Source organism: Coffea eugenioides, chromosome 1 (assembly GCF_003713205.1).
Source record: "Coffea eugenioides isolate CCC68of chromosome 1, Ceug_1.0, whole genome shotgun sequence".
NCBI classification, from domain to species: domain Eukaryota; kingdom Viridiplantae; phylum Streptophyta; class Magnoliopsida; order Gentianales; family Rubiaceae; genus Coffea; species Coffea eugenioides.
Window position 1 is genome coordinate 46457191 of NC_040035.1, and position 16079 is coordinate 46473269.

The 16079-nt window shown below is 37.5% G+C and overlaps 2 protein-coding genes across 3 annotated transcripts; both read right to left on the reverse strand.

The window, feature by feature from the left end:
- Nucleotides 1–277: 277 nt before the first annotated feature.
- Nucleotides 278–6828, reverse strand: LOC113775765 (beta-glucosidase 11-like). 2 transcript variants are annotated; one of them, XM_027320807.1, is made up of 14 exons: nt 6380–6828; nt 6069–6138; nt 5674–5729; nt 4095–4170; nt 3944–4015; nt 3674–3761; nt 3293–3548; nt 2894–3009; nt 2553–2773; nt 2269–2297; nt 2106–2193; nt 1118–1208; nt 652–841; nt 278–506 (listed from the first exon to the last, which is right to left on the reverse strand). In XM_027320807.1, the coding sequence occupies exons 1-14, from the start codon at nt 6548–6550 to the stop codon at nt 435–437; spliced, it is 1596 nt and encodes a 531-aa protein (XP_027176608.1). In that variant the 5' UTR covers nt 6551–6828; the 3' UTR covers nt 278–434. The 2 variants fall into 2 exon arrangements, with proteins under 2 accessions (XP_027176608.1, XP_027176687.1); XM_027320886.1 differs by lacking the exons at nt 6069–6138; nt 6380–6828 and having other exon boundaries at nt 4112–4170; nt 5674–5734.
- Nucleotides 6829–9937: 3109 nt separating this feature from the next.
- Nucleotides 9938–11694, reverse strand: LOC113763660 (phytochrome A-associated F-box protein). Its single transcript, XM_027307550.1, has one exon. It carries the CDS (start codon nt 11202–11204, stop codon nt 10227–10229), a length of 978 nt encoding a protein of 325 aa, XP_027163351.1. The 5' UTR covers nt 11205–11694; the 3' UTR covers nt 9938–10226.
- Between the last annotated feature and the right edge of the window lie 4385 nt (nt 11695–16079).

A 16079-nucleotide genomic window follows, 5' to 3' on the forward strand; every position in this document is an offset into this window, starting at 1 on the left:
GTGCTTCGAATTACTACACCCACGTTATTGATTCGAGACAACTACGCAGATTGCAGAGCCAGAAACCATGCCGGAAGAATTGAGACAAGGATTTTCTGTTACCATTTGAAGAACCAAGGGTTCCGTTTGTCAAAACTTATGACCCAAACAACCATTAAATCAACTTACAATCCTCTGGCCGGGAAGGACCACAAGAAAGGGGAAATACCGTGTTTGAATTGAACCTTTTCTGGATAAATATGGTGAAGGAAGCAGGAAAACCTAGCATCCCAGCAGAACAAGTATAAATATGCTCAATTGTATAATCCTTATCAGTTGAGCTGGAGAAAAAATCTACACTCCCAGCATACATGCTAGTACACTTGATATCGTCATCATAATGCATAGCTCCAAAACCAATTAAGTCGCGATTAGGACAGCTGCGCAGAGCCATCTTATGAACAATCATGCCTTTGTCTTGTGCTCAAATTAATAATGGAGGAGCATAAACTCGGGACAGGAACATGCTGTTGATTAGAACAGCCGTGCAGAGCAATTACATTGTAGAAGAATAACTAAACAAGGAGAGTCAGTGAAGGAAGATTATACTGCTATCTACCAAGAGGATTTGGCTGTGGATGAAACAAAATGTTGATGTTCAGCTTCGATTACCTCATTGGGACTGATGCTTCTTCCCCTGAGGAAATTGGAATACCAGTGTGCGGAGAGCTTTGGGTATCTTTTCAATTGCTTGTCACTCAAATCCACAAAGTACATTCCAAAACCCTTCTGATAGCCACCCACCACCTCAAAACCGTCTAAGAATGACCACATGAAGTACCCTTTTGAGTTTGCTCCATTCCTTCCAATATTTTGAAGATGAAAGACCAGAAAAAGGCTATCATTGAAACTTCAAAAAGGCCCAAAAGTTATTCTTTGATAGACTTGCAGTGACTTGAATTAAGCTCCTTAATAGAATGTGCACAACTTTGATAAATTTCTTTTGGACAATAGCTTGGAAACATTTTGCACGATATTAAAGTTTCGAAATTGAGTGGGAGGATTTATTCATAGGGATAACACTAGACAGATCAAGATCAAGTAGCACTGCCCCTTAACTTAAAATTGCGGTGCTTACCTTAAAGCACGAAGCAAAGTGCCGATATATCCGTGCATGTATTCCACCCTTGCCGTGTCATTAAGTGTTCCATTACGAACCGTCCGTTGACCTTGCAAAAGGAGTCATGAAAAGAAATTCTCATAATTTTCCTGTTGGCATCCAAAAATAAAATAAAAAATACACCGCACAGCAGAAGCTATTTCAACACGGATAAATATGTGGAAAGAGGAGGAAAATAAACACACATTAAATATTTAATAAATTTATTAATTCAAAACTCAACAATAACAATATCAAATCATAGTTTTTTTTGCTTATGACAACTCACAACTCTTCAACTTAGAAGCTTTCTCTCTATCTCACAACTTGAGTCAACTCAACTTTTCAAGTAACAATGTACTAAACTAATAGTATTTATAGATTGTAGAACTTAATAAACAAAAACAATTCCAAATAGAGACTTACTTGGAACTGATTTGAGATTTCATAACCTAATATGAAAACTAAACAAACAGAACACCAAAACAAGAAACTAAACTAATTAGGAAATAAACAAATAGAATAGTTTAGTTTACTTCCATGATTTTCCAACATCTGATTTTCTAATATCAGAGCAAAGAAGTAAAGAGAAAGAGACATTAGCTAGGTAGGTGTAAACATCTACCAAAAAAACATTTGAGTGTACATACTTTTAGGTACTGAAATTTACAGAGTAAACATGCTGCATAGATATTTCCATATGTCGAACAAATCCACTGGGTAAAAAGAAATTCTAAAGCAATAGGCATAAATAGGCTTGCACATATCTTGGTTAAGCAATCATCCTTTTTTTGTTCTTTGGTCCAATAACAATTCACCAAATAACTCTTATCTGAGGCAAGCACTTGAAGGAATCAGAACAAGCTCTTTGTAGAGATTAATCATACACGCAGCAAACTAACAGGACAAATGGGCTGCAGAGCAACAGATGTCTTTATATCCATGTACAGAGAGAGAGAGAGAGAACCATTTTCATGGACGTAAGTAGGTGGGTTTGCATAAACTCTCTTGATGTATTCCAGAACCTCATAAAGACCAGATGATGTCTCATTATCCTGTGGCAAAAAAGATGGTTAACAAACAAGAGTGGAATAATAAAAAAAGATATGAAACTAATTATTAAGCCCAACCTGATCTAGTGATGAATCACCCCGCTCATCTACAATACCCAAAAAATAGATGATAGCAATTAGTTGTATTCAATCATAAATATCTGTAGCATCATAAAAAGTCAATAGAGCAAAGACATAGATTTTTAAAAAGAGAACACTAAGACTAAATCATCCAAGAATAGAATAAGATAAACAGAGGACAGAACAAGGGTGTGGCGGAAGGATGGGAGTAGTTGAGCCACTTGGCAAAGTCAGATTCAATGAGTCAAAAGTCAAGCTCACAGCGAACGCAAGATGCGTACACATGATGGTTGCGGCAATATCAGTGTTGACATCCCTGATCTCCATTTTATGGCTACTAGGGTCGTCCTTGATGTAGAATGTTGCATAATGGTTTAGCCCTATAAAATCAAAAGAGCCCTTAACTAACTCAAAATCATGTCGAGTGAGGGCTGGAATCCTTGTTCCAGCATTCTTCTTCATTATGTCAGGATAGTCTCCAAACACCAATGGATGGAGAAACCTGCAAAGGGAATTGTAATGACCACCATTTTAAGCAGCAAAGTAGCGAAAAACAGCTTTGAACTTCCTAGAGATGAAGAAATATGTATTAAGGGCTCTCTGCCAAGCAATCATAACTGACCAACCGATGTAAAAATCAATGGCTCTTTGAGCTGCTTTGATATCTTCTGTAGCCTTAGTATATGGAAAGAACCACGGAGCATAGATGTTTAGTCCTACAAAGCCATGTTGACTCCCCTGCACAAGGACATATCTTTTTCGTTATTTGAGTCGATGCTCGTGGCATTGTCATGTTGAGTATGAGAAATTAACACCACTAATTTAGAATCATTCTTCCATCAATGACTACAAATCAATCAGCGTGTCACCGATGTATATGTAGAGATGGAATATAATTCATCTGTAAATTCTCCTAAAACCAGTATGATGAGAATTAAGTTCCTATCACTATAGTAAAACTATCAACACAGAGAAAACCAAGTCATGTGAAAAAATTATAACTATGTAATCATACTGATACCTTATATTTTCTGTTGTACAGTTTCACAGCAGATGAATGTGCCAACAACATGTTATGAGCAGCAATGTACGGCTCAGTTGAGGAGTTACCCTTGGTACAAGCCAATCCAAATGGCAGAGAGCAGCGCCCAGGGGGAATGAGTGCGTTATCATAACCACCAATTGCAAATGCATTGGCCTCATTTACTGTAGTCCAATGCCGAACCCTGTCACCAAATTCCTTGAAGCACACATCGGCATACACTGTAAAGTCTCTTCTGCAATCATAAAACGAGTAATTGCTTAGGTTTAATCACTTGAAATCTGAGATCATTAACAATCCAAACACTATAAAAAAGTCTCTATCACTTGCTTACAACAACAACAAATATCACTTGCTTACACCATAGTCCGACTAAGCCATCCCCCATATCCATCTTCAAGAGCTTGCGGAGTATCCATGTGGTACATAGTGACATGCGGCTGAATTCCTGCATTTATGTTTTAGAAGCAGAGATATTTAACATAAACACATTACAATGACATGAAAGTACGATAGACTGCAATAACATTTTGGAAGTGTATGAGTTGCCTCAATATCATGTCTTCAAGCAAGATTTCCCACAAAGGCAGATTGCCTATCAAGTAATCAATTAAAAAAAGAATACCTTACCATGCATGATGAGTTCATCTATGAGATTGTTGTAATATTCTAATCCCTTGGGGTTGACAGGGCCTCTTCCATCTAAAAGAGACAAATACTGAATATGAGAAGCAAGAAATAGAATGCAAGAGTGTTAGTAGCCTAATGAAAGTGAACGCACTAGGAATAAGTCTTGACCACGAAATAGAGAATCTGTAGGCCTCCAAACTTGTGTCAACCATGCACTGGACATCTTCCTGAAACAGATAGATTTCCTAAAGTAAACAATGTCCTAACCTTAACAAGATAATGCTTGAATTTATTAGTTGCTATCCAAAAATCTTATTCTAGTTAGAAAAAAGATAAAATAGCAGGCTGTAGAAAATCTGGTATCACTATCTACCTATGTTTTATCTCCCAAAGAGGGAATACAGTTTTAGATCTCCAATTGATGAGGATATGAGCATGCGTATGAAAATGAGTAACTCAAGCGGGTTTGAGCGAGTTATAATTGGGTCAATTCATTTACACCCATTTAATAAATGAGTCAAAATAAGTCAACCCTTTTGGTCCCGTTTAATAAATGGATATGGGTATACCTAATTATCTCTTTATAAACCACTTGAAATTTATTTTTTATTTTTTTCCATGTTATTTGACAAGAAATAATGATATTTTATTGTGATTAGATTAGTAAGAAATTAAAATTTATCCCCTTCATAATTTGAATGTGTAATTATTTTTAAATGGGTATAAATTGGTGAGTTGAATCAACTCACTACCGACCAATTAAATGGGTCCAATTGAGTCATCCATTTAAGCCCGTCCAAAGTGTATTGCATACCCAAGTCCACTTATTAATCGGTGGGTTTGGGCGAGTCAATACAAACGGGTTGCTTGTGATTGACACCTTTGGATTTGAGACAACATTCTTTCATCTGCCTAAGATACTATTGAAGATGGAATACAAGTTCAGCCCACCAGTAATATCATAAAGGTGAGTACATTTATAGAGTCCTATATTCTTTCTATTTTTATCACTCAGTGGAGAGGCTTAGTTAGTGTATCTAGAAGCCCTTGGAAGATGACCCTCATAGTTTCCACCAGCTATGTATTATCTAGTTTGAGGCAAAGATAAATTCATCTGCCAAAGGGTTTGTCACTATAGTTTCAATGAAGTGTAGTTGAATTAATGTTTTCCTAATGATGGTGTCTGATTTATGCAACTTCACCGCAAGTCAGTTGGTCAAGCAACCAACATTACAATTGAGTTCAGCTTGCTTGCATCAGGACGACAACATTACAAGTTAAAGTACCTTATGACTGATGAGCAACCAACCACCCCCAAAGTAGTTGGCCACCACATCTTGTGGGGTGGGAGGTCAAGGGTTTAAACCTTGTCTCTCATCAAAGTTGGCACTTAATGTGGCTTCTCTTAAATCTATATGGGTGCTTAGTGCCATCGTATGGTCCGATGGTGGTTCAGTTCCCATCAATTCTGATAGGACCTATAGGTTAGAGTACGACTAGGAGTAGGTGTAGATAGTGATAATAGACAAAAACTAGGAATCAATTACATTGCAAAGCTTCCTTAATTTTTACTACTAGAAAGATCAATTACATAGAATTATCAACTTATTGATGGAAAGAATTAACTGACAGGTCTAAATATACGTAATCCTTTCCTAAATCACACAATGAAGGAAGCATGAGGTGTGTTTGTGGTCACATGAGTGATGAGACGGGAAGCAAACGTCTACCTTGTACTTGTGATACTGATCACATGCTATGTCTCCAGTAGCTCCACCATAAAAATCTGAAATGGGAGCAGATTTTGAGAACATCCTTTGTAGATTAAGAGATAAATGCAAAAGAAAAGGAAAACAAAACGAGAGAGAATGAATAAAACCACAATCCTTCCGTCAAAATCATAAAATGGAGTAAAGCTATTCAAAAAAAGCTTAGTAATAATACACTATTCCACTGTCAATTTGATCATATTTTGAGTCATCTAGTGCAATCTATTTTGAGTGGTAGATGTAAGGGCTTTGAAAGTGATACAGCACGCCAAGACTCAATTGAGAAGCAATGGTGATACAAGAGCAGGACCGGACCATAATAGAACAAAATAAGAAATTAAGACAAAAAGACGAACCAGAATGGGCACGAACAAAGGTATCCCAAATACTGGGCATCTTCCCATCTTCGAAAGCGGCACCTTCTACCTATCAATTGATAATTATGTTCATCAAATTTTCCTCGCGATTTATATATACATATATATATATATGTATGTATGTATGTGTGTATGTATGTATGTGTGCGTGCGCGCGCGCGCGCGCGCGTGTGCTGGGCAAGGTAGTACTAGTACCCAACGTCTTTAAAGAAAAAGGAAAGCAGCAGTCGTCAGTGAAACGAAAAAGGCTCAGGAAGCAAGGAAGACGCAAAGATCGAAACAGAACTAACTTGGTATGCGGAAGTGGCCGCGCCGAAAGCAAAGTCGGCCGGGAAGTCTGCTCTTGTATAATTCTCCACGCTGCCCACCAATACCATTCTCGCCATCATTTGCGACATCGTTAGCGCCAAAAACACCACATCCACATACATCGCCATACTCAAACTCCTCAGTTTCGACATCGTCTACTAGTCGAGCAGAGTCTACTTTTTCATGCACCAGATCCTCCCTGTCCCAGCCGGCTGCAATCTAATACTGCCACTCACTACCAGTGCAGTACTAGTGTACTACTACTTTGTGCTCCTCTTTGCTCAGCTTAAACCGTAAACTTTGACCGTATTTGATCGATTCCAACTTGAGGCCCCCACACCAACGGACAGATGGAGGGAAGTAAGAGGAATGCTTGCTTATTTACGGGAAAGAGATCGTCGACTCAAACAGCACATTGAACCGTGAAGGAGGACTATTTCACCCCTTTAATCATTCACATTGTACCAGTTAACTTCTGATACTCCAATTAAATAGCCGATAGACAGAACAAATGGTTGAACCAATCACACATCACACTGACAGGATCTCAAAGGTCAAAACCGAAAGAGAAATACCGTAGACTTTTTTTCGTTGTAAAAGTGTGTTGTGCCTAATTTGAATTTTAGTCATTTTATTTTACGATAAGAATGTAGCACAAATTAAGTTGGATATTCTTTTTTTTTTTTTTTGCCAGTAACGATACATTTGTATAACTTATTCTATCCTAATCTAGGGGAAGGGGAGCCTAAGGAGGCTATGATAGGGGTTAGTGGGGGTATACAGATCCAACTAGACCAAGGGAGTGCTATGACACAACCCTTAGATTTTTTTCGCTGCTGGTTAGGTTTGAACCCAAGGAGGGACTTAAGCTCCTCTCTGATGGCCAGTGAGCCATTGGCCCAGTGGTAAATTAAGTTGGATATTCAGGGTCCATTTGGCACGATGTAAAATGTTTTGAACGACAATTTGTTAGCAGCAAACGTGGTAAAAGGGTCAAGTTGAATATGGTGATCACTGGTGACAAGGGCAAATGACTAGAAGAGTTCTCAACTTTGGTTCTTACTATTTATTTATTTATAAGTGATCGGAATTCGAATCTTTTACTTGCAATTCCTCTTCTTTTACTATCCAATCCAACTCTTCCCTAATAGATTTGGTTCTTAGAAGTTTATTTTGTGCCGTTATAAGCTTCAAATTTTTACGTTGCAATAATTTAGTCCCTCACATTTGACCGATCAATAAAGAGCAAAAATGGATATGAACATCATAGTGTGGATAATTACATAACATTCACCAAACAAATTGATTTAATCCCTTCTTTATCCACCACCAAAACCATACCATCGTTATACAAAATGTTAAAGAGTTTTTCATTTGTGAATGACGAAAAATCACATTAATATGCGAGTGTGAAAGACATAAAATGTATAAAATCAATATGTGAGGAACGATTAATCATCATTTCACATGTAAAAGATAATAAAATATATAAAACCACTATGCGAGGATGAAAAATCGTCCTTTCATATGTGATAGATGTAAACGGTACAAAACCAATATGTGAAGTACTAATTTTATAATTTTTTCAAATAAGAATTAGATCCAAAAATTTTGTCATATGACACATGTGAGATAAAAAAGCTTAATTGAAAAATAAAATTAATGAAAAGCATGTTTATGATGTAACTACAGATTTTTTTGTTAAAAAGAAAAAACTATCCAAACCAAAACTTTTTTTCCCAAATAACCAAAACTTTTTTTCCAAATAAAAAGTTTGATGACTAAATTGCTGATGAAGCCCATTTGCTAGGAGGGGCTTCCTATATTCTTTTGCCGTCTTGTCTAAAGTAAGAACACGAACAAAAAATTCTCATCATTTTTAGGCCTATCAGCCATAACACAAAGCGCCCAGAACAGTTACTCGGGGCGACAAGGACAAAACTTTTAGGTCCATCTCTTCATAGCCTCCAGTAACATTTAGGTAAAACAAACACACTTGACATGGATTTGGTTTTTTGGAGGAAGATGAATAGTTGAATTTGCGCCATTCTATCCAGCAACAACAAAATCGAACTAAAACTAGTGTTCGTGCACTTGGGGATTTTATGGACACTAAACAAATACAGGCAGAAACATCAAATAGATTTCTTCTACAAATCAGGACTATCTCAACGAACGCACGTATCCCAAAATAATTGTCCTTCACTGTTTGACTCATGTCTAACATAAAATTAGTTAAACTAGAAAAGTCCCCTTGAATGGACAGGGCAGGTATACTTTTTTTTATTATTTTTTTTATCAGACAGCCACAGTTAATCTACCCTATTCCTATTTTAGCGTACACTGCAAGGGGCTCAACAGAACTTAAAAAAATCGATGAGAACTGAATTAACATCGAGTCAGACGAGTGCACTATGCGTGCACTCATATATGAATTTATAAGAAACCACGTATACTACTCAGCCGTATAAGTTTAGAAGAAATAATGACACATACAGGCAAGTATGCTTGATTGTCTAACTTACTGATGTGCCCTTTTTTTTCCCAAAGGATGGGATCACCCTTATCAGTGCGCACACACTCACGTTTAATGCACTCCTATATTTAGACGTTTTCTTAAATTAGTTTCACTTTTGCTACAAATTAACACCTAAAACATCTCTTACCAAAACACCTCCCTCCGACCCCCCCCCCCCCAAAAAAAAAACACAAAGAAAAAACCCATCCCCAAACAAATACAACTTTTTTTTGGGTGATTACCCCCCCCCAACAGAATAGAGCTCTCTTTCCTTCACATTTTCAAGGGGGTTCACTTGTAATTTGTAAAGTGGCTGATTCTAAAGTAGGTCGAGCACAATGTAATTCACTCCAAGCAACAGCCTCTACCACCAAGAAATTTAAATCTCGATAGGATGGGAGATCAGGGTTCAATCCTTGCTTCCGACCTTGCCACTTAATTGTGGCTTCCTCTAACAAGATTTTCCCATTGGCTTCCCCTCATCTTAGATTATGTTAAAATAGATTATACAAATATTATTATTGCGACAAATAAAAAAGCAATGTAATTCACTCCATCCAAAAAATAATAACAAAAATCAGCGGGGAAAGCAAACACGAAACTGAACCCGTTGCTCCTAATGAAGCATGCAAAGAATCTCAAATACCAAAATATGCACCTACATTACCATGTGATTTCTCCTATCATAATACCATCAAGTTTACCTGTATTACCATGTGATTCTCCTCTTCTATTCAAAAGCATAGCTAACCCCTCAGGAGTGACCACATGAAGGTTCCAATATGCAATCCAATCAATACTCTCAGCACTATCGAGGGGACTATCAGGTCAAGAAAGGACTAGAAATTTGTGCATCAAAGGAGAAACAAAGGAACAAGGTGATGAATCGTTTTTCCTAACATCACCACAGCTCAAGAGTTACCAACAACGTGGTAAGGAGGGAGAAAATTCTCCTAGTAACATCACACTTCTTAAGCTTGAGTAGAAGGAAAATCTATAGATCGTTTAGACACTTAACAGATTTCAGCCAACAAGGAAATAAAAGATCATATAAAGTAACATCAACAACAAAATAGAAGATGTGGTAGCAAGATGACACCATGCTTTGGAATCAAACTATTCTATAATACAACAAACACTAGAACGCAACTTCTAGTGTCGAAGGCTGAAGACTCAGAAACTAGAGGTCCTGACAGCTTCTTGAATCTAATCCTTTCCCTACTTGAGTAAAAAAAAAAAAAGTAATCAAAGCAATAAATTCAAGCCTTCCCAAGAGAATAATTCCATTACCAATCAAGGCGTACTGAATTTCAAGTATAAAGTGGCCAATCAGTCCACGCCCCAGAAACATGACCATTCTCACACACATAAGCTCGAACAACTGGCTCGCCGTCGTCGTGATAGCCAAAATACCTCCGCAAACAAAACGCAGAATGCAGATCCCACGTCTGTTTACAAGAGCAGAAAGCGCAATGCAGCTCAATCTTGCTCCTGTGGCCATCATTTATCGTCCTCCAAACCCTTGACTGCTTGAAGTTCTTGAAAATCCCTCGAAAAAGCATATAGTTACGCTTCTCTTCGATGTGGACACAACCGGGCCAATCACAAATATACAAGCAATCCCCTTTGAATCGACTTGCAAGCAATTTATTCCCCTGCTCGCGGCTCAAGTTCCAGACCCCCTGAGCCAAATGAGACATAAGAGATCTACAGATTTTCCTCCTCTTACGACCACGAAAGTCACACGAAGGTTTCACCACCCCTCTCTCGGGCTCCACAGGCAGTTCGGGCCGTTCTTCGGAGGATTCAGAAGCATCATAAACAGTATCAAACAGAAGATCATCAAACAAAGACCAAGAACAATCCGGCCCAGAAGCAGTTACATCGGAATTAACATCCCTGTTGCTCGAGCAGGGAGCAGCTGATCGGAAGATCGCAGAGACCTGGTAATTCTCGTCTGGCCCAAGCTCACGTTCGAGCCCGAAATCAGAATTTTCCAAGAGGACGCCAGCTTGGAGGAGACCCGGGCAGCAGACTGCTAGCTTGTAAAGAGAAGCCCAGCCGCCAGGAGGGACGGCGGAGGGGGAAGCAGAGGTGGACAGAAGATCGTTGACAACGGAGGGGATGGTCTGAGAGCACTTAGATTTACAGCACACGTTTCGGATCAGAGACGAGAATTTAGTGGAGACGCAGGCGAGGCGGGCCCAGTTCCGAGGATCGTCTTCAAGTTTGAAGAATATGTTGAGAACAACGTCATCTGAGAGCCTCGAGAAGCCGCTTTCAGACATGGTGTACGGTTCACCAACAAATGGATAACAGTAGCTCAGCCGGGGTTCTCCGATTCCGATTCTGGGAGAAAAGAAAATCAGGCAGGAGTTGGATATGGAATTGGGAAGAGGCGAAAGGGTGTCTTCTAGTGTTTATGAAGAGGTTCCAATGCGATGGACTGCTGAGCCAACAGACGAGATTACGTATCCCATGTGTGGACACCAGAAGAGAGAGAGAGATAGGACGGATTGTTGGTCTTTTTACCCTCTTTTATCTTTATATTGGATGGGGGTGGCGGAGAGAGATGGGCAGAAGCCGAGGGAAAGAGAGGTGGTGGTGGTGGTGGCGGTGGTGGTGGGCGAATTTAATGAGTGAGTGGTTGAAACGTGAAAGGAGACGGGAGGCAGTCTCTGGATTCAAAGACCCTTCACTGACTTCAGTGGATAAAGCCAAGAAGGAAGCAGGCGCCGGCGGTGCACAAATTGTGCTGAGTCCCCAGCATACATTACCTCGTATCCTATCCTAATAAATACTAACTAGTGTAAATACCTGTGCTATGCACGTTGCTGACATTATTGAAAAAATGAAAATAAAATGGTGAATTAAAAAAGGTTAAAAAATTATACCAACATAATTAAAATATAATATCTGTCTAACAATAGTTTAAAATATGATAGAACGTGTATATTATTCAAAAATTACCTTTTTTCGGAAGATAGATCCTGAAAAAATAATAGAAATTTATATTAGAAAATGAATGATATATGAATAAAAATGCATGTAATTAAATATTGTTAAAATGAAATACTTACAAATATTATGCATTCGATTTGATAATCTTGCATGAAGGTGTGAACACTCTTTACACTAATCAACTTTTAATACGAAAGCCAAAATTGGTGATTTAATTAATTCTGTTGAATTTTGTGGAATGCGTACTACAAATGAAAATGCACGATCTTTGCATGAATTGATTCGTTGGTTGAACAACCTATCACCATTGTCCTGAGAATTAAGTACGTGCGAAATTTAAAATTAGTGTATTTTTTTCCATAGTTTATAAATAGCGTTATAAAAAATAAACATATATTAAGAAATTTTATCTTCCTTTGTAATTCTCTAAGATAAGAAGCATCACAACCAAATACGAATCGTGCATGTCTGTCATGTAGATTAAGATGCATGTTACTACTGGAATCTTTGATTTGTATGTTAACATTGTACCTGTTTGACAAATAAAATGTTATATACAATACAGAAAAATTTGTTGAAATTAAAGGTACATAAAATTAATTATCTAACAACAGTGTCTACCACGTCATTACAATGCATACACACTGTTTTTGAAAAATGACATTCACGTAGTTATCCACAATTTTTGCATAATTCATAGAACATATTTTCTATGTTAATACTTTGAATGTAAGCAAGTATTCGAAAATATTTAACATAGTAAGAATGAAAGAAGGTATAGGTTATGATTATAAATTTAAAAAATTTGTGCAATAATTAAATTAAGAGCGAATTGCGCGAAATGTCACTAAACTATTTCAAAGTGCCGGTTCTGGTCACTAAACTTTTTTATTAGCGCGAAATGTCACTGAACTAGTAAATCTATACCGTTTTGGTCACTCCGTGTATTTGTGTCGTTAGGAGAGACGGAAATCAACTTTTTGAGGGGCAAATTTGTCTGCACAGCCTTTTCCTTGAAGCTTTTACATAATCATGAGAAACGGAAAAACGGAAGACAGCAATGCATCAAAATTTCTCAAACGTGAGGAAGCGAATTGACCAACTTAACCGATTTTTTCCACGAGGAAAGAAAAAAAATTGCAAATAAAGCATCTTTCAATAAGAACTTTTAGCTAGGCATTTCGTCGAACACCAAATGAGCATAAGAAATTTCACCGATTCTTTTGTTCAATTTGAAGTTAATCAGCCCAAGAATTGGTAAGAAACATAAAGACATTCAATCCCAAACAACACAGAAAGCATGTATACACAAAATTGCGTACAATCAACATACAAATCACAATAAGCTAATCTCGGTTTTGAGATTCTTATAGGTCTAAGCTTGAGGAGAAAACAGAATTTGTTCGGTTGAAGGGGAAAGAGGACTTACCACATCTGTTCGATTGAAGATTTGCAGACGACGGTGATGGAGGATTCTGGGGAGGTGATGGCGGCTTCCTTCGAGCGGCGGCGGCTTCAGTGGCGGTGAGCGCAAAAACGAACAGCAGCGGCAAAAGAGATGCGCCGATGCTCTTTCCCCTCTTTCTCTCGTCCTTCGTCCAGACCTCTTTTCTTCCTCCTCTGTTTTCCAATTCCTCCGCAGCTCCTCCTCTGCTTTTCTTGTTTTTACTTCGTTCGTTTTTCCCATTTCTTCTTAGCTGAAAAAACTCTGGCCCTCTTTCAAGTTTTCTATCCGAAGCTTTTTCCTTCCTTACTCTGTATCCGGCCACAATTTAGATTTGCAACTCTTGCGTTGCCTCACCTGAGCTGACGCTAATTTGGCACTAATTTGGGGAGTGGGAGCGTGGGAGGAAATTTTATTTGAAAATGGTGGCATGCATCAATTTGACCTCGCCGAAGTCCACTTTATTGCCAAATCATTCATCTTCAGGAGAATCAAACACTACTGCTTTCCTTGGTGGGTCACCTTTAAATGGCTTATCTTTTCAATGAAAACCCAAAGTAATCAAGAATGTCAATTTGGTAGTTGCTTCCGGAAAAGCCATCAGCAGCACGAGTGGTAGCAGTGGCGGAAGGTTCTACTTCAATATCACTGGGTTTCCTTTCCCTCTTGGTCCTTTCCTGAATAGGCGGACAATCAGAACTGAGGTTAGTAATTTGCGCCCTCGTTTTTTCAGTCCTGGCTCTTGACCTTTCTGCATCAGAGCAATAACCCTGTCTAGTTGAATTTCTGCTTTGCTGCCGTTTTTGGGTTAGTTTCGTGAGTCCTGTGCATATACTGTCCATCGATCATCCAATGAAAGGTTAGTTTCGTGCTCTTGACCGATAAAGGGTAAGTAATGATAAATAATGTAAGGAAAGGTAAGTAATGATAAAGGGTGTTCTTTGTTACAAATGGTGAAAGAGGGAGGAGGAGGAAGAAGAAAGAAAAAGGGAAAGGAAGGAGAGTGGAGGTGGAGGTGATGGCGGTGGGTGGCAATGTAGGTGATGGATGGTTGTGGGTGAAGAAGAATGAGGGCATAAATTTTTTAACTATTGTGTAGACGAAATTACCCCTTAAAAAGTGATTTTCCGTCTCTCCTAACGGCACAAATACACGGAGTGACCAAAACGGTATAGATTTACTAGTTCAGTGACATTTCGCGCTAATAAAAAAGTTTAGTGACCAGAACCGGCACTTTGAAATAGTTTAGTGACATTTCGCGCAATTCGCTCTTAAATTAAATAGAGTAAGTTTACTGTATGCATGATTGTATATTTGGATATCCATACTCTCTTTGAATTTGCTATCAACAATGCTTGTGATGTTATAAAATTACTTGACTTCAACCACATAACTAACTTTCGAGCACATGTATTATTTTCAAACCTACAATTTTTTGAAATACATATTGATAAGAGTATGAAACAACATTAAAAGTTTGATGTAGTGTTACTGATGGAACTCACCAACTGCACAGGTATCGAGCAAAATCTAAATTGTGATTGATATACAATTTGTTAGCTCCAATTGTACAAAGTGATGGTTCTGTATAGTATGGTTATAGTCACTAAAAAACTATTCAAATTATAAAGAGTATAAGTAAAAGCATTTGATTTACCTCTGAAATTTCGTACGCAAATATCACATGCTAGTAAAATATTATTTTTTGTAGCAGATTGATATTATAGGATTTGTAGTATATTCAATAACTTGATACTCAAATCACCGATGAAGCAAAATTTGCCTAAATAAGCTTTACAATGTCCTAACTCCTTGGAAAAAAAAAGTGCTAAATAGTCCTAATTGACATCGCAAGTTACCACAACGTGCCAGTGGCATCTAGGCCTAATTTTTTTTTTTTGGTCAAAATCTAGTCCTAATTGGTTTTACTGTTTCTTGATCATGTTGTATGCTTCCGAATTAAAATTGTATTAAAATAGCATGTGAATGAGCATTTATCTTTAATTAAGGAGTAAAAAGGATTTAAAGTATAAATAACAAACTATACACGGTTTATAAAGTAGACTATGGGAAAGTTTTAAATTTTAAATTTAACTGGTGATAGGGTTGGTTATAACCCACTACTTTTTATGTATTAAAATAAATACAAAAATATAGACAAAAATCTATAACCCACTACTTGTTCCTTTCTTGGGATTTTTTTAGGGTTAAATATAGTAAACTCCTTAACTTTACATTTAACTGTACTTTACCCCCTCAACTTTATATTTAGTTGCACATTTGTGATTTTTTTGAAACGTAATTGTAATTTGCAAAGCTCATTTGTAGGGTTGGTTATAGGGTTAGTGTGGTGACAAATATTTCTTAATTATAAAAATATAACATTGTATTAAAATAGCATACGAATGAGCATTTGTCTTTAATTAAGGAGTAAAAATGATTTAAAGTATAAATAACAAACTATAAACGGTTTATGAAGTAGATAGTGGGGATGTTTTAAATTTTAAATTTGATTAGTAATAGGATTGGTTATAACCCACTACTTTTTATGTATTAAAATAAATACAAAAATCTAGAAAAAAGAATGAGAAGTTTGGAAGTCATTGAGAGGGTCTTTGCTAAAAACCCATTCTGCAATACATATAGATATAGATTGCGATCTCAACTGTCAAGTGCGAACTCTGCTGTTTCTTTCCTTCGCCACATACATACGTATAAGGCCATAGTGGAACACAAACAATGGGCTGGGCTTTTTATT